This window comes from Gracilinanus agilis, chromosome 5 (genome assembly GCF_016433145.1).
Source record: "Gracilinanus agilis isolate LMUSP501 chromosome 5, AgileGrace, whole genome shotgun sequence".
NCBI classification, from domain to species: Eukaryota; Metazoa; Chordata; class Mammalia; order Didelphimorphia; family Didelphidae; genus Gracilinanus; species Gracilinanus agilis.
The window spans coordinates 115,510,791-115,535,614 of record NC_058134.1 but is presented as its reverse complement, the minus strand read 5'-3'; the positions used below and the strand labels follow the sequence as shown (position 1 = coordinate 115,535,614).

The 24,824-nt window shown below is 42.5% G+C and overlaps 1 protein-coding gene across 1 annotated transcript in view; it reads right to left on the bottom strand.

The window, feature by feature from the left end:
- FAM180A (family with sequence similarity 180 member A) overlaps positions 1-12,363 on the bottom strand; it is a 30,870-nt gene extending 18,507 nt beyond the window's left edge. Inside the window, exon 1 of the mRNA XM_044678464.1 lies at positions 12,288-12,363. Within this exon, the coding sequence (XP_044534399.1) occupies positions 12,288-12,363 (76 nt within the window). The remainder of the gene's footprint in view (positions 1-12,287) is intronic.
- Between the last annotated feature and the right edge of the window lie 12,461 nt (positions 12,364-24,824).

Genomic DNA, 24,824 nt, shown 5'->3' with positions numbered 1-24,824 from the left:
TTCTTTCCTCTTTCTTTCTTTCTTTCTTTCTTTCTTTCTTTCTTTCTTTCTTTCTTTCTTTCTCTCTCTCTTTCCTTTTCCTTTACCTTCTGTTTTAGAATCAATGCTACACGTCAGTTCCAATACAGAAGAGCAATAAGGACTAGGCAATTGGAATTTAGTGACTTGCCCAGGATCACACAGTTAAGAAGTGTCTGAGGCTATAGGATGTCCCATCTCCAGGGGAGAGGGCTCTTTATCCAAAATGAGCCCCTGGCTGCCCCTACTGCTATAGATTTTCCAAAGAGGACAATCTTCCTCCATACTCTCCTATCCTCAATTCCCAAACAATTAAAACATATCTAAACACAAAGAAAACAGTTAATCAAGTTAAGAGAATGGGAAAACTACCTTTTCTATTTATCAGCAAGTAGCAGTGGTACTAGGAAAGCCCTATAGCAACGACTCCAACTGCATAATATAGAATTCCATTTACAGCATTACACTCAATATGTTTTTCATGAATCACACGAAGCAACTTTTTATGGAAATGAGAGTGGGAGTGGAAGGGAAACGTTCTCATTTCTACAAGAGTCTATTTCAGGTCCTGCTGATGTAATTTAGTCTTTTGCTTCTGGGCCAAGTCTTTGGAAGCAGAGCCTTGTTCTGAGGAAGCTGGAAGCAGAGCCCAATACAGTGGGGTCCTGTGGGAGCACACATGTGGCCACTTGTGAAAGGAATGGATGCTCGCCAGCTTCCCTTGGCTGGAGCCCTCCAAGCAGCACATGTGGTTAACTGAATGAAGGTGCTACAGAGCAACAGCAGAATGAATGGAGGAATAAATGAGGGGCATAAAGCCTGGGCTGCCTGCAAGCCGTCATCACCCCCTGCCCCAGGATGTCCGTGATTGTGTGAGCCAAACAGAGACTTGTAAAGATTGACTTGCTCCCTCCAGATGACAGGAGCACTATCATCCCACTTAATCAAATACAACTTTCCTTTCTTTGATATTAGTAATTGTTTGCTAGTTTCTTTCTGTAACTTCTTTTTAAACCCTTGCTTTCTGTCTTAGTAACAACTCTAAGAAAGGCAAGGACTAGCCAGTTAGGGTTGAGTGACATGCCCAGGGTCACACAGCTAGGTAATGCCTGAGGCCAGTTTGAACCCAGGCTGTCCCAACTCCAAGCTTGCTACCTGGCTGCCCCCTTCCTGGAACATTTTGAAAGCATCTCTATTGGAGATAAACTCTCTTGTGTCCTCAGAGGGGTTGAGCAAAGATGACTCTGTCCTGGGAAGGGAACCAGGCTGGAACAAAGGAGGTGGCCTTGCTCCCTTTGGTCAGCTTCCCTGGCCACAGGTGAATCATTCTTTCTTAATCCAGGTGACATTGATCCTGGGTCAGAAAGCCACAGCATGGGGCTGATCCTAAAGAGAATTCTGTAGGCAGGCTGGGAGCTGGAAAGGATTGTCATAGGAAAGTTTTCACACTTTTCGGTTCTGGAAGGGTCAACTTGCTCAACCCCCCTTTTTTTAACAGATGAGGAAACTGAGGCACATAGAGGAAATATGCTTTCATTTGCTTAGAAAACTCCTCCAGTGGAAAATCCCTTTAATCATATAGAGAAGAAACCCAGAAACAATGTTTGCAGAGCAATATGAGAATGCAAACTATGATGATTTATTATCTGATTATTCACTTAGAAAAATGAACAAAATGGAAATATGTTTGGCATGATAATACATGTATAACCCAGATCAAATTGTTTGTCAGCTGCAGGAGAGGGGAGGAAAGAGAAGGCGGGAGACACTTTGGGTCATAGAACTTTGGAAAACTTATGTGGAAATTTATGACATGTAACTGGTAAAACACAAACAAACAAAAAGATTTACTCTAAAATCAGGATGGTTTACTGGTTTAAAGATTCATCAAACTGGAAGATGCCTTGGGTGCTACCTGCTCTAGCTGCTTGGAGTTCTATAGAACTCCATTTTACTCTGAAGTCCATAGATTTAAGGTATTTGGGGGCAGTGGCAATACCACTGCCTTCAACATTCCCTACCCCTATAGAATACTTCATTTTGCAGCTCTATCATGGAGTCCTTTTGGATGGGATCTGCGATCTCCTCATTATGGGTAACTCCTTTTACAGATCAACAATTCACCTGTAGCATACAACCTTATCCAAGTGGGGAAGCACATTCCTGTCACCTCTGCTATTGGGTAGAACGAAGCTGCTGGATTGACTGAGTCTGGGAGTTCGGAGCTTCAGTAGGCTAAACACACTAAGTCTGGAAACGATGTGATGAGTCCCCAGAAGCAGGCAGAGCATGGGGCTCCCTGAAGTAGAGTGAACCCACTTAGATCAGAAACGGAGCTGATCAGTGGGCGTAGACCCAAGAGTGATACTTCCAGCTGGGGAAGAGAGGAAAACCAAGTCTCAAAAAGCAAAACAAGGGGGCCACTAGGTGTCTCGGTGGATCCAGAACCAGGCGAGGAGACAGGAGGTCATCTCCTAGATGCTTCCTAGCTGTGTGACCCTGGGTAAATCACTTAATCTCCACTGCCTAGCCCTCACAGCTCTGATTTGCCTTGGAACCTCTACACAGTACTGACTGCAAGACAGAAGGTATGTGATTTAAAAACAAAAGCAAACATTAAAAAAAAACATATAATCTTTGAGTTTCCTAATGATGTGGGCTGAAATGTCCCATAAGCCCTGCCAAGTAGCTGTTCACAATCCAAAGAACATGGAAACAATGACTGGTTGATTAGAATGGGGCTACCTTGCACAGAAGACACATTCACAATGATGAGAAAACACACATTAATCTTTAAGCTATAAGCCAGGCCACTTGGGGGAGGGCTCTGGACAGCACACACAGGTGGTTCAGTTTCTCAGCTATGTAGAATTAGGTTCAAATAATGCTCAGTTTCTACTTCCCTCCTTTGGAGTCTTCACAGAATCGGGCCAAAGTGACCTAAAGTTGATGCAGGGCATTTAGCATATGATTAGCATCCCATTTGTCCCCCAAGTGAGCAAACAGAGTGGACCATGGGTAAAGCGACATCAGTTTCCTGGAGACACAGGACAACAACTGCCCAAAACAAATGGCCCTTCCTTAGTAATTAATTAAGATAAAAAGCCTTCCTGAGAACCTCTAGACCAGTGGTTCCCAAACTTTTTTGGCCTACCGCCCCCTTTCCAGAAAAAAATATTACTTAGCGCCCCCTGTCACATACTATCACTCCCCCCCTTACAGTTATTCTCCGCCCCCAAATGCACCTGTGGCCATCACCGTCCCCCTGGATCACTGCAGCACCCACCAGGGGGCGGTGGCACCCACTTTGGGAATCGCTGCTCGAGACAATCTTACCTTTTATTCTTACCTCTCTTACTCTTACTTTTTATTCTCTCACTCTCTCCTTTTACTTATCCTACCTCCTTCCCTTCTCTTAATTACTTACTATACTAGCTACTCTGTTACTAAATTCTCTTATGATAAAACTTGTTTCCTTGATATGGAGTCAGTTTGAGTCATCAATCAATTCTTTGGAGGAGACCCAGTTAGCTTTAACCCCTTCACTAAGTCACTGAATGGTACTGAGTACTTGCCCTTGGTCACACAGCTAATATACATCCAAGGCAGGATTTTTACCTGGATCTTCCAGATTCCAAAGTTGGCCCCTCTATCCACTATGCCTTGCTGCTTCTTAATGTGCTCAGAAAGACAAAGAAATTATTTATTAAGCACTTCATAAGTGCTAGGTACCGTGCCAAACACTAGGAATAAAGGTCAGGAGAGACCGGAGAGAAGGGAACTGAAAAAAAGGAAGGGGGTTCACCTAGGCTGGGCCAAGGCATAAAACTTAACCAGAGTCAAGAATGGAAGTGAGCATGATTGGCTTGGATACTTCCTCAAATGGAGGTTCTGAGCAGAAATTCAAAAAATGGAAGAGAGAAGTGAAGTGGGAGCATCTACAGCTTTGAGGGTCTGGGGTAGAGATATAAACACCCAGGGAGTCAGGAGTGGAGCTGAATTAGAATTGGTTATGTAAGTTTATATTTTACAGTTATTTATTGTTTTAAGGATCTGTAACATATTCTAACTGTAAGTCACAAGCACAGGGCCTGGCAAATAGTAGACAACTAATCAATGTTTACAGACAGACTGACAATGACTAATCAACCACAATTCCAAAGGGCCCATGATAAAGCTTGCTTTCTACCTCCAAAGGGAGAGCTAATGGAGTCAGAGAACAAACCGAAGCATCATTTCTTCTCCTTTTTGTTTCTTTTTTTTTTTTTGAACATGGCTAATGTGGGAATTTGTTTTGCAGGACTGTACATATTTTAATGAGTTTCGTTTTTATTGCTTAAAAAAACAAATATCAACAACTTGGATCATAAGTCCTATGAGGTCAAGGATTGCTTAGCAAGTGCTTGCTGGATGTGTAAGCATGAGTTGGTAAGTAGACCAGAATGAATGATTATTGCTGATTTGAGTGGTTGAGTTGAATTTGCCATAATAGGACCGACTTTTCCACCACGTGTTTGGGAATTCACTTCACTTTTCTGGGATTGGCTAGATGCTCTCTAACCTTCTGGTCCAAAGTTCTTGATCCTATGATTCATTGACAAGTCATTCACTTAATGAGGGGCAGAATCAGTATTGGTAGTGATTGGGTCTCTTTACCCTCAGCCCAGAGTTTTTCCCCTATAGGACTCCTCTAGTTCCAGGCTCTTAGAGCCCTGTTTTGGACCCCACTATCACAATTCCTCCAAAGCAGTGTAGATTTCCTAGAACCATCCCCTTGAGACCCTCTGGATTTCTGGGTCTGGATTACGCACAAAATAATCTTCCCCTCTACTTGCAAAGGTAGCTGCATGATTTCCTAGTCTTATTCCATAACCCACAGAGGGTCTGAAGGGTGGGCTCAGAATGCTATAGCCAACCTGGGTAACCCTGGATGGAGGGGATATAAAACACCGGAATGCTCTATTCTTCAGACACTATCAATCAGTGGAATTGGAAGGTGGGAAAAGGAGAAGTGATGTGAGGAATAGAAGACAGTGTGAAGGAATGGGATCCCAGGCAGGAAAAGGCACCAGTCTCCAGTTGAACCTGGACCCACAGGGCGTTTTTCATCTACTTCTTCTTTCCTACTATCATGCTCCATCTTTTTGATGCTGGCATACAGACTCATATAGATGTGGCTGCTTTTGTAATCTCTATATTGTTGCCACCAGGGCTTAAAAGTACTTCTATAGCTCCCCAAATGTTCTGGCATAACTGTTTGAACCTCTCTTTTTCTCCTTAGAGTATTATTCTTTGAGGTTGGGCTTTTATTTTAGATGGTACTTTGTTAATACTTAAGGGAAACTAAGTAAAATAAACAGAATCACAGAATATACAATTGTGAAATGACAAAGTTGGGGAATTTGACTCTGAGATACCCTTGCAGTGGTCCAAGAAGCTGGTATCTGTCTACTAGACTCCCATCTGCCTAATGTCTCAAGTCTAGCTCCATTTGCTTAGCAGCCAATACTTTGCCTCAAAATGACTGTCTTCTTTCCCTGTAGAGTTGGTGGCTTAGTGGAAAGGACACTGTTTAGAGGCAGAAGAGCTGGATTCAAATCCCAGCTCTGTCCCTTAAATACCTTCATGTCCTTAAGTAAGTTCTTTTAGCTAATATCTTTTCATCGAGACACAGGAAGTAGAAAGGTAACCATCTTGATATTTTATAATAAAATACTGACTTTTTCGATATCCCTTCCCCTCCTTTGTATATTTTATTCAAAAGCTAAATCCTAGGGGTAGTAGAGAGAGTGCCAGGCCTGGAGTTGGGAGGACCTGGCTCCAAATCTGGCCCCAGACACTTCCTGGCTGGCCTCAGACACTGGAGGTTACATGAAAGAAAGTGTAGAAAATGTTATCTAGACTAGACTGTAATACAGTCTTTGACAGGCACCTGAAAATTTTCTCCACACTCTTCTTGCCTTCTTCTCTTCATCAGGTAATTTGTCCTGGAGATATAAGACCCCGGGCAAATCACTTAATCCCCATTGCCTAGCCTCTGCCCTTCAGTCCTAGAGTTGTTACTAAGACCAAAAGTAAGAGTTAAAAAAAAAACCCAACCCAAATCCTTTTATTTTCTGAATGTAATTTTAGTTGTCTCTTAGATGCAACCTCTTTTGAGCATTGGACTTGGCTAATTCTAAAAAACAAATTACAAATTATGGCTTCCAGATTAAGGAACATTGAAAGACTGTAAAATAACTTCTCTAAGCCTCAGTTTCTCATCTGTAAAATGGGGATAATACCTACCTCACAAAATTGTGGTATTTTAGGAAAGTATTAAACTTAAAACACACCATCTCAATGTGAACTATTATTAGACTTTTCTCAGCCCAATTCAGGTTCGTTTCTATTTTGAAACTGGCTGCTTTCTACCATTTTCCAAATTCAGAATTTCCATTCGCCATGAGTCTACCATAGTAGCATGACTCCACCCAGATTTACTGTGTCATGGTGCCTCACCCTCATCACCCATCACCATGGAAATGTTTACAGGTTTCAGATACACACCCAGCGCTCTCTAGACATACAGCATGTAGCCTGGATACCAAAGTGGAAGGCCACCAACCCTTTGGGTGGGCCATTTCTAGACACACAGTAGGTAAGGGGTTCTTTTAGCCACATTCCAGAGGGCATACACAGTATCCTCTTTAAATCACAAAGTCACTGGAGCAGAAATCTGTGCTGGAGAGTTTTAGTTTGCAAACTCATGAGCTGCCCAGTTCTGAATCGTTACCTATTTCATCTCTCCCTTGTTCCTGATCCCTTTTTATCCCCTTTTCCTCTTTCTGCCTCTTCCTTTTCATTCATTCATTCATTCATTCATTCATTCATTCATTCATTCGTTCCCACTTTCCTCTTTCTCTTTTCAGCTCCTTTCTCCCCTAAGATATCCATCCTCTCTGTGGTAATGGGGAAATTGGGAGTTCCATGAAAGGAAATTTCAGAAAATGTTATCTGGAGTGGACAGAGCCTCTAGCCAGAGACTATAGTGTAGTCTTTGATGGGCACCTGGAAATTTCTTCCTTTCTCCTTTCTCTGGAGACAGAGACTTGGAGGTTCAAGTGCTGCCTCTCAAGTACACACATATTGGCTGTGTGACTCTGTGCAAGTCATCTAACCTTGTAGAGCTTTGAGGCTTCAACTCAGAAGCTGATTTGCCTTTAAAAGAAATTCCTCATTAGGGCTTCCCTATACCAGTGAAATTTGTCCTTATCTCTATCCTGCAAAGGGGAGATATCAGGCTTATCAGAGATTTGGAGTCTTGTAAGGGACCTCAGATATCTTCTCTTTCATAGTCCCTTAAAAAAATTATAGATGAGAACAAAGAAACCCTGTATAGTTAAGTGACTTGCTTCAGGTGATACACCTCAGAAGTGGTAGAAGTGGGATTTGAACCAAAGTCCTCTGATGCTAACTAAACCCTTCAGAATTTCCTCTATAGCACACTGTGACCCCAAATTCAGTCATCTTCATTTGTTCTTGTGCATCTTTGTTAGAAGAAGATGAGGGAGCCATGCTTATTCTTGCTTTCAGAAAAGGGCCTGGAAGGGGCATGTTCTAAAGGAGGGATCTGAGGGTTCTCAGCCCTTAGTCTGCTGAGAAGCCAGGACCTACTTAGGAGGAGCCTGGAGGCAAGGAAGATGGATGGAGGAGAAATCAAGGGAGATCATTTTCTCAGGGAGGGAGAAATGAGAGCAACTGGCTTGGATCAAACAATATGCTTGTTCTACAAAGTACTTCTTTCTTTTACAAAGTATTTCTAATAATTTGTTGTTGTTCAGTCGTTTCAGTCATGCTTGACTCGTGGAGACCCCATTTGAGGTGGTTTTTTTTGGCAGAGATACTGGAGTGGTTTGCTGTTTCCTTCTCCTGCTCATTTTATGGATGAGGAAACTGAGGCCAAAGGGCTAAGTGACTTGCCCAGAGTGACACAGCTAGTGTCTGAGGTGAGATTTGAACTACAGCAAATAGCTAGCAAGAAAATAGCTTTTTTTCCCTGTAGAGCTTTAAGGCTTACAAAGCACCTTCCACATATTATTTCATTTTGCTCTTAAAACAAACTGGGATATAGGTGCTATTATTATCCCCACTTTACAGATGAGGAAACTGAAGCCAAGGGGGCTTAAAGGAGTTGTAAGTTGCTCAGAATTGCATGTCTAGGAAATGTTTGAGGCTGGTTTTGAACTCAAGTCCTCTCCACCTCCAATTGAACATTCCATCCATTATTCAAGTTGTCTCTCCTTGTTATGAGTTTGCCATATTTACAGAATTCCACCTGGCACCCAACACACCATCTTGTTCATAACAAGGACTCAAAGATTATTATTATTAAACGCTTACCTTCTGTCCTACTAGTAACAACTCTAAGACAGAAGAGCAAGGGTTAGGCAATCAGGTTAAGTGACTTGCCCAGGTTCACACAGCTAGGAATTGTTCAAGGTCAGATTTGAATTCAGGTCTTCCTGACTCCAGATTTGGCTCTCTATCCACTGAGCCACCTAGCTGCACCTCCAAGATTATTTGTAGAATGAATGAGAAGACACACAACTTCCATTCCTGAGCTGTGGAGAATAGAGAACAAATATAACTTGCTCTAGAATATAACCAAGTGCTAGACCAGGGGTCAGCAACCTTTTTGGCCATGAGAGTCATAAACGCCACATTTTTTAAATGTAATTTCATGAGAGCCGTACAGTGCTCACAGTGCGCTCCTGTAACAGCGCCTGAAAAAAAATGGACTTTATGGCTCCTGCAGAAAGAGCCATATCTGGCCCTCAAAAGAGCCAGATATGGCTCAAGAGCCATACGTTGCTGACCCCTGGGCTAACTGATGTGGTAGAAGCTAGTAGGGCTAAAGCTGCCCACCTTCTTTCCTTAGAAAGGCACTGAGTATTTCTGGGAACTAAAGACTCCTCTCTTTGTAGAATTAGCCCCATTGTAAGGCTGGGGAGTATGAGTTGGGGGATGGTTGGGGGGAGATGAAGGAGGGCATCCTCTCCTGGTTATTTAGCTGGTTTGGAAGGGGGAAAGTGATTTGGGGAAGCTGTCATACTCCCATTTGCCATCTCATCCTTCCTTTGCTATTTGAATGAATGAATGAAAGAATGAAAAATGCACTTATAAAACACTATGTGCCAAGCATTATGCTCTAGCCACTGTAATTATGAGTAATATGCTGAGAGGATTAGAGGCTTGTAGCTTGCCTAGTCAGGGCTTGCTTTTCCTGTCTGTTTAAAGGAGTGGAAATTTCCTTGAGAAATTTGGAAAAGTTTGTACCTTTGGAAGAAATGAATCTTAGCCCATTGTCAGTTTCTCTGCAGAATTTTGCTCTTTTGGGACAACTAGGGAGTTCAGAGGATAGACAGCCAGTCCTAGAGACAGGAGCTCAAATTTGACCTTGGACATTTCCTAGCTGTGTGACCCTGGGCGAGTCCCTTAACCCCAATTTCTTAGCCTTTCCTGCTCCTCTGCCTTAGAACCAATGCTTAGTAGTGATTCCAAAACAGAAGGTAAGGAATTTAGAAAAAAAGAGTTTTACTCTTTTAAAGTCCATGTGATCAAATGAATTTTAAAAAGAAGTTATAAAGCACAAACTATATTCTAGGCATTTTATCCCTATCCTTAACATTCACAGAATTCCAGATTTATTGCTGGAAAGGATAGGAGAGCTCATCTTGTTCCTCATTTTTATGATGAAGAAACTTAAGTCCAGAGAGGTAGGAAAATGATTTATCCAAGTTCACAGTTGTAACAGGAGAACTGAGACTGATATGAAAGTAGTCCAATTCCAGAGTTAAGGTGCTTGCCCATGGGTCTACCTTGGCTCCTTTTCTACTTGGAGTAGATACAACTTTTATCCCCTAAAGCTGGGATTGAGGCAGTGTGTGTGGAGGGAGAGAGAGACAGACAGAGACAGAGACAGAGACACAGACACAGAAAGAGAGAGAAACTGAGAGACAGAGAGAGCCAGAGACACAGAGACAGACAGAGACACAGAGGTAGACAGAAAGACAGAGACAGACAGAGACAGAGAGTCAGAGAGAGACAGAGAGAGAAACTGAGAGACAGAAAGACAGAGAGACAGAGACAGAGAGAGACAGAGACAGAGAGACAGAGACAGAGAGAGACAGAGACACAGAGGCAGACAGAGAAACAGAGACAGAAAGACAGAGACAGAGACAGAGTCAGAGAGAGAGACAGAGAGAGAAACTGAGAGACAGAAAGACAGAAAGACAGAGAGACAGAATCAGACAGAGACAGAGAGAGACACAGAGATAGAGACAGAGCCAGAGAGATAGAGACAAACAGAGAGATAGAGACAGAGACACAGAGACAGACAGACAGACAGAGAGACAGAGAGTCAGAGAAAAAGAGAGAGAGAGAGAGGATGAGAGTGTGTGAATGGGTGTGTGTGTTTGTGAGTGTGTATGGAGTGCCTATGTGAGTGGGCATGTGTGTGGTGGCGGTGGTGGGGAGCATCAATGAATAGGGCAGTCATCAGAGAGAAAGAAGCTAAAAACAAGATGAATTCCACACAGTCTGGTAAGAGCTTTCACTATTTGTCCCACGGCTCAGAGGCATTTCCAGGCTCCCAGATCTCAGGTTAGAAAGGAGAGGATTAAGAAAGAAAAAGAAGGAGAAGGGGGTGAAGCTGGTGGTTCTTTTGTTTTGTCTGGGGAACAAATCCCTGCTGTGGGAGATAGCACGCCCCCATCTCCACCGCCCCGCCCCCTTAAACACTCACTTCTCTCTTTCTCTCCCAGGCTAAGGGGAGCCTCCAAATCACCCCGTTAATTTTCTTACCATCTGGGATTGCGTTAAGTACCTTCTCCACAAATACCATCCAGCCTGTGACAAAGGAGTTCACTTGACCTTTCTAGGCAGCCATGATCAATTGTTCACCAAGGAGAGGTTCTAATTAGAAGTGGAGCCTGTGAGGTTGGCATTATTGGTCCCTCATTTCCTCAAAGTGATCAATTTAACATGAGCTCTGGGGCCTCGCCAGCCTCAGCTCCGAGAGGGTTGTGGGTCACACACAGGAATGCAAAGTGGAGCTATTTCCTCTGCCCCAGCTGCTAGCCCAACCTCTGGGAAGTCAAACCCTATGGGAAGGGATGTTAGCCATAAGGGAAAAGAGTCCCTTCTCCTAATGGGAAGGTCTTACTGATTCCCTCCCATTGCAGAGAGAAATAGCACATGTTATTTCATTTAATAACCATAGCAACACTGTGAGGAGGTGGGATTATTATCCCCTTTTTACCTTTGAAGGAACCGAGACAGACAGGGGTTAAGTGTCTTGCCCAGGGTCACACAGCTAGTAAGAGTCTGAGGTCAGATTTTGAACTCAGGTCTTCCTGACTCCTGGACCAATATTCTATCCATTGGGCCACATACCTGGGTCATTTGTTACCAGGGTTTTCTTTATCTTTTTTTTTTTTAATCCCAAGAGGAAGAGGTGTTGGAAGAGAGAAAAAAATGCCTCATAATTAATACGAAATCAAATAAATTAAAATTTAAAAGTATGTTAATTTAAAAAGAAAACAAATAAACCAAAATACAAAGAAATATAGTATGCCTGTTGGCTGCCTGTGTTAGAGACTCTCTTGCAAAGCTCCTTGCCACAGTGACAGCTCTGGCTAGCTTGGAGAGACTCACAAAGTTCCGGCCAATGGGCAACCTCACCTCTGTGCTAGCAAGTTGGGCCAGACTGCCAGCTGCCCTCTAGGATAAAGGCATGATCATTCTCCATCTCCATCTCAGGACTGGCTGGTCCCTTGAGAGGCAGAGCATAACACCTGCTCTCAGCTAGAGATAGGAAGGCTGGGTCCTTTCCCAGCCAGAGCAGCCAGCGTGTCAGTGAGTGAGCTGTTAATTTTTTCTTGGGGGGGGGGGGGGGAGGAAAGGAGGAAAGGTTCTGCCCTAGGGCGCCAGGAAGGTCTATTCTGGCTCCTGTGCCAGACTCTCCCTATTTCTCTGTTGCCTGGCTCTGACTTTTTCCTTTTCTTTTTTCTTTTCTTTTTTGGTGTCATTTCTTTCTCCACCTGTTGCCATGGGACAAAAAGTCAGGCTTTAGAGAAAGGTGTAATGAAGTTAAATCAATATGGAATAGATGATCTGAATTTTCTAGGGGTTCCTTCTCCCCCTCACCCCCCCAATAGCCACTTTTTAAATGTTATGGAGAGAAAACCCCACCCACCCACACATATAGACAATAAAAGACAACTCACCTCTGCTCCATCTGTGAGCCAGGGTAGCCTGAGCATTGTAATATAGCAAGAGAAGCATTAACGTCTTCCAACACATCTTTGATGTCAAGAAAAGAAAAACACCTTCAAAGCCACCCAGAACCCCAATATCTGTGGGTGCTGCAGCAGCAAATAATTTGACCCCAAAGTTATATCTTTCTTATTGCCCTTCCTCTCTCAGAAATGGAGAAACGCCTTCCCCTTGGAAGGAAGGGCTTGCCTACCCTCCTGGGTGGGACACAAGTCTACACCTCTTAATCCGGCTCTCCCTGGAATTGGGGGACTCCGCTTTCACAGACAGACTCTGTTTTTGAGCACATCTGGAGTGACTCATGGGGCATGTGATTTCCTTGGCAGAGGGGTGGATAAATATAATTTCTGTACTTAAGTTCCATGTGTTGGATGGACCCACTGGAACTTTTCTTTAGCAAACAGACACAGGGAACTTGATTAGGGAGCCTGGTGAAAGGTTGGCTGAATTCTCCATGGTTCCTGGGACACAGTAGCAGGAACTGGAGAAAGATGAACAAGGTTGCCTGGCCTGGGATGGAAGTTATCATAGCTCTGAGACACATATTCGGCGAATTGCCCTCAGGACAGCAAAAACATTTCATTGCCTGAGGCAGGATGTCCATTTGACATCTTTCCCTAGGGACAGAACAAGGAATTTCTTTGCTCCAGCCCAAGTCCAAGAGCTGTTCCCTGGAGTACGGGAAGGGAGGACGATTCCCAATTTCTTCTCTAGGCTTCAAGAAAAGAGAAGCTCTGATGAGAGGTAGCACAGTGTAGTGGATGGGCTACTAACTAGACCTGGAGTCAGAAACATCATCTGGGTTCAAATGCCACCCCAGACACTTTTCTGCTTTGAGGTTCTTGGGAAGTCTCCTGATGTTAGTTTCCTCATATGAAAAATGGGGCAGATGAGTTTGTCTCGCTGAATTCTGTGGTCTAACTCTATGATTTCATGATAAATGAGGATGATATTTATTGATCAAATATCCTAGAAGTAGTGGTGTGCTAAAAAATGTGTATAGGACACATTTTAGTTTAATATGCATTTTTTTTGCATTTACTCTATCACTTTCTTGAGGCAGCTAAGTAGTGTTCTACAGCACTGGACCTGGAGTTCGGAAGACCTGTGTTTGAATCCAGCCTTGGACACTGGTTGGATGACTTTGGACAAGTCACTTAGCCTCTGTTTATCTCAGTTTGTTTTCCAGTCTCTTTAATATCATGTCTGACTCTTCATGACTCTTTTTTTTGGGCAAAGATACTGGAGTAGTCTGTCATTTCCTTCTCCAGCTCATCATACAGATGAGGAAACTGAGGCCAACAGGGTTCAATGACTTGCTTTGGGTGACACAGCTAGTAAATATCTTGAGACTGGATTTGAATACAAGAAGAGGAGTCTTCCTGACTCTAGACCTAACATTCTGTTCATTGTGTCTTCTCATTGCCTCAGTTTATTCAATTGTAAAATTGAATTGGGATAGTAACAGCCTCTACTGTTGCAAGGTTGTTGTGAGCTTAGTCTAAATCCCAGCTGTATAAATGCTTATTCATTTTACTTCAATCTAGACAGTCAACAGAACCATAAACCAAGTCTTTATTTGTGCACTTTGCCAATTTTTGAGGTATAAATGCTCACACTGAAAATCTAATAACTGGCCCCCCTGAAAGCTATATGAGCTGACTTCAGTACACGCCTTCCTAGAAGTATCCCTGATCAGGGAGCGCCTAAAAATGGAACTACTGACTGATGCCTTCTCACTTCTTAAGGTGCCCTTAAAGTATGATTCTATCACTATCTTTTCTATCTAACTAAATAATTGGGATTCATATTTTTCATTTGAAGAAATATGTACTGTTGGGGCAGTGAGGTGGTTGGGTGGATAGTGAGCCAGACCTAGAGATGGGAGGTTCTGAGTTCAAATCTGACTTAGACACTTCCTAGCTGAGTGACCCTGGGCAAGTCATTTAACCCTCATTGCCTAGCCCTTACTATTCTTCTGCTTTAGAACTGATCCTTAGTATTGATTCTAAAATAGAAAGTAAAGTTTTTTTTAAAGGAAATATATACTGCTATAGAGGCTAGAACACTGTTTAATTTCCTGTCTCTGAATTTCTAACTCATGTTTATAGACAATATAATTTGTCTTTCATCTTTCTCTATTTTATTCATGTCATATATAGCTAGTATTTTTAGATTTATGCTATGTCCATAAATCTATTGATGCTATATTTGATGCTTCACAAATATTTATATTACATTTGATACTTCACAAAATATCTCATTTGATCTTCACAACAACCACGGGAGGGAGATGACATTATTATCCCCACTTTTTTTTTAAACCCTTAGCTTCTGTGTATTGGTTCCTAGGTGGAAGAGTGGTAAGGGTGGGCAATGGGGGTCAAGTGACTTGCCCAGGGTCACACAGCTGGGAAGTGTCTGAGGCCAGATTTGAACCTAGGACCTCTGTCTCTAGGCCTGACTCTCAATCCATTGAGCTACCCAGCTGTCCCTTTATCCCCATTTTTTAGATGGGGAGACTGAGGAACAGAGAAGGTATGTGGCCAAGGTCACACAATTGATAAGGATCTGAAGTTGGATTTAACTCAAGTGTTTCTGATTCCAGGTCTAGTATTGTAGCCACTGTACCACCAAGCAACCTGGTGGCAACTCTTTGTTTTATAGCATTATTATGTTATATTATAATTATGTTGTTATTATATAATATTAGCTATGTTATAGGCTGTTTTCTCCACCTAGTCTATAAACTCATCGAAGGTTGCCCACTAGTTCTTGGTACAGTTCCAGGTGTTCAGTAAAAACACAATGCTTGGGGGCAACTAGGTGGACACTTCCTAGCTGTGTGACCCTGAACAAGTCACTTAACCCCCACTGCCTAGCCCTTATTGCTCTTTTGCCTTGGAACCAATACATAGTATTGATTCTAAGACAGAAGGTAAGGCTTTAGAACACACACTTTCACACACATACATGTATATACAACATTTGATTGATTAAGGGCTTTTGGAATTCATGTTTTTTTCAGTCCTTTACCTAATAGGTCTTCTAGGAAAACAGAGCGGGAGAGGCTGAGGAATCTGCCTGAGAAATGTGAAAATCTGCTAGAGTTTCCATCTTAGTGGAGTTAGGACCCCACCTCTGAGTTCTTTTCATCTGGTCCAAGTCTCCAATGTACCGTTTGTCATTTTCTTAACCATTTCTGTGTCCGTGACTAATTTATGAGGAGATAAGGAGTCATTTTCTCCTATTGCTATGATCTCATATAATGTAGCATATTGCCATAGTTTCCAAAGGTGGGTAACTTAAAGTCCTGGGAAAATATGGCATCATCCACCTCCTCTTGGTTCTTAGTCATGGGTGTAGGGGCACACACTGGGAAAGCAAAACACACCAATGTATTTTTTTTTTTTACGCCGATGCCCTTTTACAACAGAGTAAGAGTCCATGGATTTATTAGAACCTCTCAGATTTACTGGGATGTCGTGAAAGGGGACCGAACTTGACCCCAACTGTCCTAAGAAGTCCTCCCTTGGCATGCTGCGGTGCTCTGCTAGATTTGGGGGGAGATGTGACCCTTCCTTTCCTTATCATGTCCATTCAGTCCTTGGCTCCCAGTGCAGACACTGCTGCCAGCTACTGCTGTTCCAGGGATGCTGCGAGGATGCTGATGGAGAGTCTGGCTCCTCTGACACTCTGAAGTTCACAAGGTCTTCCTCTGACCAAGGCAGGAGGGATAAGACAGGAAACCGAGTCTGAGGCTTCAGCTGGGGCTCTTCCCTTCCCATTCCAACCAATCCCTTCTCAAAGGCTCGGCACGAAGGCTTCCATCACGTAAATAGCCAGATGAGCTGATTCTCGGGATTCCAAACTGGCTTCTATCTTTTAGATGGTCCAGAGGGCATGACCAAGCTTTCTTACCCAACTTGAACACATTTCCTGTGCAACATCACTCTCATCCACACTCTCAAGGACGTCTAAACTGACCAAGCCATTTCCCCATGTCCTCTAAAGCCTCTGAGCAGTTGGTTCATCTGAGAAGCGTTCTTCCCTAGTTCAGGTAACAACAGAGCAAAGAATCTCATCACTTAAGGGGCAATAGTTGAATGATGGACTCGATGGACTTCCATGTTGTACATTATTATAAAGGATTGAAAACCATCATTAACTCTTCCCTACAGCTGGTCCCCTGAGAACCTGCACTTGACAAGACCTGCCCTCTCTAGGAAGTGTCCTGGGTTCCACAATTCTTTGTTTGCTTCCCATCGAAGTCCCATCGTTCCCTTTGTCATCTCCTCACTGATTGCCCTCATCAGGGAGGATCAGAAAAGCTCAATGAAGATAAATCAATAAGATCCATAAAAGCTTATTATTCCTTTTATAGGAAATTTACATGAAAAAACACATTGAGTAAAGGATAAATCTTTAATGGTAGAATTTATGATGAAATAGGGAGATTGGAATGGAAAAGATACTTTCAAAGGGTGGCCTTTTAGCCATCCCTCAAGCCACATTATAAAGGCAATCGTCAATATTTTACACCTGACATTAAAGTTATCCCCATCAGAAGCTAACCCTCTCAGTTTGTAAGGAGGGAAACTGAGGCCCATAGAGATGAGATAATTACCATTATATCATGAGACTATGATAGTAATAGTACCCAAAATTTTCTCTTTCCTGATTAAAAGAACGAAAAGACATTGAGTAAAAACTAACTACTAAGAAGTGGAGTGGGGGGAGGTGGGTGGCAGAGTGAATAGAGAGCCAGGCCTGAAGACTGGAGATCCTGGGTTTAAATTTGACCTCAGATACTTTCTAGCTGTGTGACCCTGGGCAAGTCATTTAGCCCCCATTGCCTAGCCCTTACTGTTCTTTTATCTTGGATATTTAGTATTGATTCTAAAATAGAAGGTAAGAGTTATAAAAACAAACAAACAAACAAACTACCAGGCAGCTAGGTGGCTTAATGGATAGAGCAATGGGCTTGGAATTAGGAAGACTCATCTTTGTGAGTTCAAATCCAGCCTCAGGCACTTACTGGCTATGTGACCCTGGGCAAGTCACTTAACCCTGTTTGCCTAAACAACAACAACAACAACTAATTACATGCCAGGTATTGGAGCAACAAATACCAAGGTGACACATAGTTATTGCTCTTAAGGAGATTTCCTGATCCTCCTTGACACAAGTAGCCTCTTCTTCCTCTAAATCAATCAATTATTCATAGTATCTTTTTTTAAATTTTGTCTATCTTACATCCTAATTGACATGACTATTATTTGTGTAAATGTCTCCCTCAGGAATTGATTGGTAGCAGAGTATTTTTTTGTACCCTTGACAGTACTGTACTTGCACTGAATTGAATTGGATATAATTAAATTTTCTCCCCAGGTAGGAAGGAATCCTAGTGTTGGACCACATCTCTTTTAGCTAGGAGATGAGGGGAAGAGAAACCTGGATTTCCAACAGTCTGGTCCTTGCATATATTTGAAACAGCCTGGCCCCCGTGTCCACCCACCGGCCCCTAGCCCAGCACCTCAGCTCTGCTGCCACAGGGATTCGGAGAGCTCTCAAGTCCTTTCTGGTCTTCTCTTTGCCAACAGCCAACACCTCGATCTGTGATTCTATTTTTAGGCTGTCAGTGAGGTCATTTGGTACCACAACTGAAACAGTACAGTAATTATGAAGTCCCAGCCTCCAAAGCATAGGTGGCTAAGTCATTTCATCTCCAAATGTTGCCAACACAAATGTTTCTGTGGCAGGCACACGCCTGTGCCACGTCCAAAGGTGGCCGTGTGCCCTAACCAGCCCTTCTACAACAGAGAAGCCCTTGTGTGGACAGACTGCCCTTCTTTCTAGGTAAAAACCATTTCTAGGTGATTCAGAAAACCGAGTCTGAGCCTACATGAGGCCAAAATATTTAGCTGATGTAGTCAATTCAGCTGGATCCACCCATCAGGCCATTAAAGAATCTGTCAAACCACTTGTTGGACTAAATCCACTGGTTCAATTAAGTAAAACGAGTCCAATGGGTCAATTGATGTTGGCCCAGAAACAATCTGGCTAAGTAGGGATAGGTCCAAGGTTGAGCCTCCCTGGTGCCAAGTGATCTAGACAAGTGAGGTGGAATCCAGTCAGTCCAGCTGTTTGGTTCAGTTTAGACAAAATAGGTCAATGAAATCTAGGTAGATTGCCTACATGATGCCTAATGGTCACATTAACTCCATTTCCCCCCCAACTCATCTAGAATTTTTAAGCCTTGTGGATGTAGACAAAGAGAGACATAGATTTAAAAGATTACTTTAAAAGCATGTTTCATGGACTTTAAAATAATTAGAATTTCCTTCTGCTTCTACCTTTCTAGAGGCATCATATCCTATTGGAGAGAGAGTAGAACGTGGAGTTAGGAAGACCTGCCTTCAAGTCATGCTTTTGACATCTGCTGGCTGTGTGACTTTGGGCAAGTCCCCTAACCTCTCAGTGTTCTTGGCTTACTATAAATTGCAAAGAAAGTGATGAGATGTCTTCATCTGGAGATTCCCTATACTAATAAAAAAAATCACAGGTCCAGGCTCTCTCTATCTCTATCCATCTTTTCAGGATTACAGGATGGGGCAAAGTATGTGTTGTACTTCAGGAGGAAGGAAATCTATGTTCATTTTCATGCAACAACCTAGTTGCTCTTCTTAACTCTTCTATAAAGCCTGATTGCCTTTATCCATTACATTCTGCCCCATCTCATCTCATCCCATCCCATCCCATCCCATCCCATATCACAAGTTTATATTGCTAGTATATTATTTATTGAAAACATTACTGTATGTAAGATGAACATTTGGGGTAGGGGAAGGGATAAGACACATCCATATAGAAATTAATCATAGATTTAGAATTCTAGTGAGAAGAAGCACGACAGACATACTGAATCCTAGAGACCCGGCTTTAGAATCAGGAAGATCCATGGATTTAAGTTTCTTCTTCCTTTATCACTTCTGGACAGTGTGATGCTGGGCAAGGGCAAATCATTTAATCTTTCAGTGTTCTAGCAGTCAACAGGAATTTATTAAGGGCTCTCTTTGGGCCTGGCACTGAGCTGAGCATTGGGGTTCCTAAGAAAGGTCAAAACAGTCCTTGCCCTCAAAGAGTTGACATTCTAATGAAGGCAGCTCTCTAAAACTAAAACTTTCAGACGAAGTGCCAGCTTGGCTTAAAATCAGTGCGTCACCAGGAAGCTCCCCATCCCGATGAAATCACTGAAAATCAGGGAAAGGCCAGTCCCTGTGCCTAGAAATAGAAATGCACATTTATTTATTTATTTATTTATTCATCCATCCATTTATTTATTTATTTGTTTGTTTGTTTTTGAGAGATCTTAGAGACACTTGGTTTAACACTTTCATCTTACGGATAATGAATTTGAGATTTAGAGAGGTTGTTTAAGGTTATACAACTAATAAAAGACAAGCCTAAAATCCTAGGGCTTTCAATTGATGGTCCTGTGCTTTTTCCACCAAAAAGGGCAATATAGTATAATAATCTATAATAAGTTTTTGGGGAGACAAAGGAGAAGACACCCAAGGAAAAGAAAGATTGAAAATTCAACATTAAGTAAGTCAGGCAGGGGGCAGCTAGGTGTCTCAGTGGATTGAGAGCCAGATCTAGAGACAGGAGGTCCTGGGTTCAAATTTGATTGCTGACAATTCCTATCTGTGTGATCCTGGGCATGTCACTTAACCCCCATTGTCTAGTCCTTTTGTCTCTTCTGCCTTGGAACCAATACCCAGTATTGATTCTAAGATGGAAGGTAAGAGTTTAAAAAAAGAAAGAAAGGCAGAGACAGAAAGAGTCATAGAGACAGAGAGTCAGAGACAGAGACAGAGATATGACAAATAATTTTCACAGAGGAAGGGATGATATTCAGAGCAGGTAAAGACTGAGGCCTTGCAAAGAAAGGCTACTTTTTATGAGATAGTAAGGAAGCAGTAAGGTAGAAGACACCATTTTAGAAGATCTTTTTGATTCTTTGAATAAAAAAATTCAATTCTTTGAATCAAAAAAAGCCTGAAGTTAAAAGATCATTAGAATGTGAGGAGTCTTTACAATATAATACAAGATAGGAAGCAAAGACCTAGTGCCACCATGATCCTTTCCCCACTTGAAAAGTCTCCAAGACATTGGGAGTGGTCTGTCCTGGTTGCAGCCAGTCCATAATAGATAGACTTAGAATCAGGTTTTTGATTCTTTCACTCTCCTGAAAACAGCTCCCTCCAAAGTTACCAACCATTCTTAACTGCTAAATCTGATAGTCTTTTCTTCAATCCTCATCTTGCTTGGTCTCTCTACTCATCTAGACACTGCTAGATACTTGTGTTCTTCCTCTCTTTCCTTGTCTTTCATCATATTAATGATCTTTGGTTCTTTTCTAGTCTGACCATCCATCACCCATACACAAAGGGCAAGGATCCTCCAAGAGTCATATTAGACCTTCTCTTTAGATGCTCTCTAGATTCTCTTTAGATGCTCTCCTTTGGAACTCTCATGGATTCATTTATTCCTAGGAAGATGATTGCCAAATCTGGACTCTACTACTGATTTTAAACTCCAATCCTGTATCACCAACTGCCTGCTAGAGATCTTTACTTAGATATTTCTTGGCTTCTTAAATCCAACATATCTAAAATAACACTGATAATCCCCCCACTCCAAAAAAGCCCACAAAAAATTCTTTCTAAACCTATTAAATTCTTCCAAACTATTTCTGTTGAGGATAGCACCATGCTCCCAATCTCCCAAGATCTTAATCTCAGAGTTATCTTTGACTTCTTCCTCTTACCTAATGTATCCAACCTATTGCCAGGTTTTGCCAACTATAACTCATAGCTCCACAATATTTCTTATATCTTTTCCCTTTTCTCTCCAACTTCCTAATTGGTTCCCCTTTTTCTGATCTTTCTCCTTGTTACAATCTGTCCTCCATGTAGTTGTCAAAATAATATTCCTAAAGCACAGGAGGAGCCATGTTGCTCCATTGCTTAGAAGTCTTCAGTGGCTCTCTGTTACCTATGATACAAAACACGAACTCTTCAGTCTGTTATTTAAAGCTCTCTGCAGTCTACCTCCAACCTGCCTTTCTAGATATTTCATGTTGCTGTCTTTCATGCACAGTCAATTCTGCTGTAACCTGTGTTTTGAAAATCCAAGAACTCTACCCTTTCAATTATTCACTAACTACACCCACTTCTACAAGCCAACTTCCAATCTTTGTCAGAGTAACCTGCCATATTGACTGTATATTTCAGTGCAATAGGAGCAATGGATTCAGAAGGGCTGGTCTCGGCTATCCCACTACCACTCCTGGTGGCTTCTGCCTTGGCCTTTGGCCTGGGGAGGGGAAATTTTACATTCTCTCTCTCTTTCTCTCTCTGTCGGTCTGTCTGTCTGTCTGTCTCCCTCCCTCCCTTCCTTATTCTTTCCCTCCTCTCTCTCTCCCTCCCTCCCTCCTTCTCTCTCTCTTTTTTGTGCTCTCTCTCTTTCTCTCTTTCTCTCTGTCTCTGTCTCTGTCTCTCTGTAGACACACACACACACACACACACACACACACACACAACCATATGCCAACTGTAAAACAGTGCTCAGGAGCAGCTGGATGGCTCAGTGGATTGAGAGTTAGGTCCAGAGATAAGAGGTCTCAGATACTTCCTAGCTGTGTGACCCTGGGCAAGTCACTTGACCCCCTTTGTCTAGCTCTTGCCACTCTTCTGCCTTAGGACCAATACCCAGTATTGTTTCTAAGATGGAAGGTAAGGATTTTAATAAAAAAAAATACATAGTATTGATTCTAAGGCAGAGGAATGGTAAGGCCTAGATAATGGGGATTAAATAGTTTAGGATCACAGACCTAGGAAGTATCTGAGGTCAGATTTGAACCCAGGACTTCCCATCTCTAGACCTGGCTTTTTATCCACTGAGTCACCCAGCTGCCCCCCTGAAATAATACTACTTAAAAAAACAACAACTTAGATTCCTTTTTTTTTTAATGCATCACTAAGGACATTTTTGAGCATTGTGCCCATTCCCATTTCCCCATAAGCCATCTTGTTCTCATTGTGCTATTTTGTATAACCTGGAGCTTTTTGGGAACCCATGTTGAGTTATAGCAGACCTGAGCGTACTTGACCTTCTAATCAAACTGTTGTATTGCTACATTGAACTCCCCCTTCATTTCCTACCTCAGTCTCTTTATCTGGGCTATTGTCCATTTCTGAAATGTCTCTGCCTTTCAGAATCCTTCTTGTCCTTAAAGGCTCGTTTCAAAAGCTATATAATGAAGCATCTCTTCATCTTGTGCTTTCTCCTTGTTTCAACGACTGCTTTTACTTATCTGTGTAATTTGCACCCCTCATGTAGCATGTAAGCTCCTTGAAGACAAGAGTTTTTCTTTTTCTTTTCTTTCATCCCCAGTGTCTACCACAGCACCTAGCACGTACCATACTATTAATAAGTATTTGTGGAATTGAGTTGAACTTGAATACTGATCGTGACCAACTATTTGGAACTTCTGAGCTAAAGAATCAACAAAGAATGAATCAAAGGATGCCAAAGAACTGTAGGCTCTGGCTGGAGTTAGGCAATGTGAGTTTCTAGTGGGCGCAGGCAGCACATTTTCATGATTTTCTCTGTTAGTGCTCTCTGATCCCCTAGGAATAGGAGAGGAAAAGTGGGGGTGGAGGGGAATGTTAAAGGTGGGATGTAGACAGCTGGAAGGTGGAGTTAACCAGGAGCCAGGTCTGGGATGGAGTTAGGCTGGTGGGTAGAGATAATTATGGAGAGGGAGGCAGGCAAAGAGTATGCCTGGGAGATGAGTTTCTTTAGGGTGGGAGTAGAAGAGTGTGTAGGTTGGTGGAACCAGGAGGGAAGCAAGGTCTCAAGTAGTTTAGGGGCAGCATTTAAAGGAAAATTAGGAAGAAAATGACATATAGTTGATCATAAATGGGAGGAATGATGACATGGGATTCAATACAGATAAGTCGCCTAGCAGAGGCATGATGTATCAAAGGATGGCTGGCTCCTCTGTCCTGGCTGTGCTTTGAGGAGAAGGTATGATGTGGTGGAAGCTGATGGGCAGGGAAGGTAAGTATTGGCAAGTATGACAAAGGTCATGGGAGCTGCCACAGCTTATCTACCTGGTGGGGAAGGCCATAGTGGACACAAAGGAAAGTTAAAGAGGGGAGAGGGTGTCAGCGTTTATTTGGAAAGAAAGGATTGAAGTGATGGATGATACAGTCAGACTAGGCAGGGAGTCAGAGGAAGGCAGAAAAAGGACAAATAGATGAAATTAAGTGGAAGGAATGGAATAAGTGAAGATCTTAGTGAGAGCCCCCCAAAAACCTAGGAGGGATGACACAGTAGGAGGCTTACTAGTCAAAGAAAGTGAGAGCACAAATATAAAATAACTCTGCATGATGGTTAGGGGTATATTGGTAAATATTTAACAACCAGACCTCGTGGGAGTGGAAAAGGGGAGGAAATGCATGGCAAGGTGCCTTTTAAAGTGAAATCTGTATTATTTACACTTTCTTTATCACTTTCACATAGACAATCAACACATTAGAGCAAATCTTCATTTGTAACATTTGCTCATTTTGGGGGTATAAAATGCTCACACTGAAAGTTGAACATTGGGCTCCAGGTCATTAAGAACTGGCTCCAGTACATCTCTGATGATGGGTGTGCTGGGGAGGTGAGGAGTTAAAGATGGTGGACACTTCTAAGACTAGAACTGAAAGGAGATTAGATATCAGGGGTCAGCTAGCTCAAAGAGTTTGAGGAAACTGAATTCTGGAAAGTTTTGGTGATCAGATTATAGAGGATCATAAATCTAGTGCTGAGTGCTGTATTGGACCTCAAAGACCTTCCAATCCATCTCTCTCTGTCTCTTTTTCTGTCTGTCTGTCTGTCTGTCTGTCTGTCTGTCTGTCTGTCTGTGTCTCTCTCTGTCTTTCTGTCTCTCTCTCTGTCTCTTTTTTCTCTCTATGTCTGTTTCTGTCTCTGTCTCTGTGTCTGTCTCTGTTTCTCTCTCTCTCTCTCTCTGTCCCTGTCTCTCTTTGTCTTTCTCATTATCTCTCTGTCTCTCCCGTTTTCGGTCTCACTTTCTGTCCCTCTCTGTCTCTCTCTCTCTCAGAGATGAGGAACATAGACTCAATAATATCTAATTAGCAATTTAAAAATATCTTACTGGATGTTCCTCCCATTCTTCTTTTGGTTCCTCTAATTTCCTTAGGCCCAGAGCTTATAAGGAGGTATGTCCATCTTTCTGGTATTGTGGATGGAAAGCTAGATTGCATCAGGAAGACTTGAATTCCAAACCCTACATCTCCTGGCTGTGTGACCCTCACCAAGGCACCCAAACTCTTAATGTCCTTAGGCAGCTCTCCAAGACTCTATGTTACAGAGAGATAAAGCTACAGATCCATGCTGGTCGAGGTACC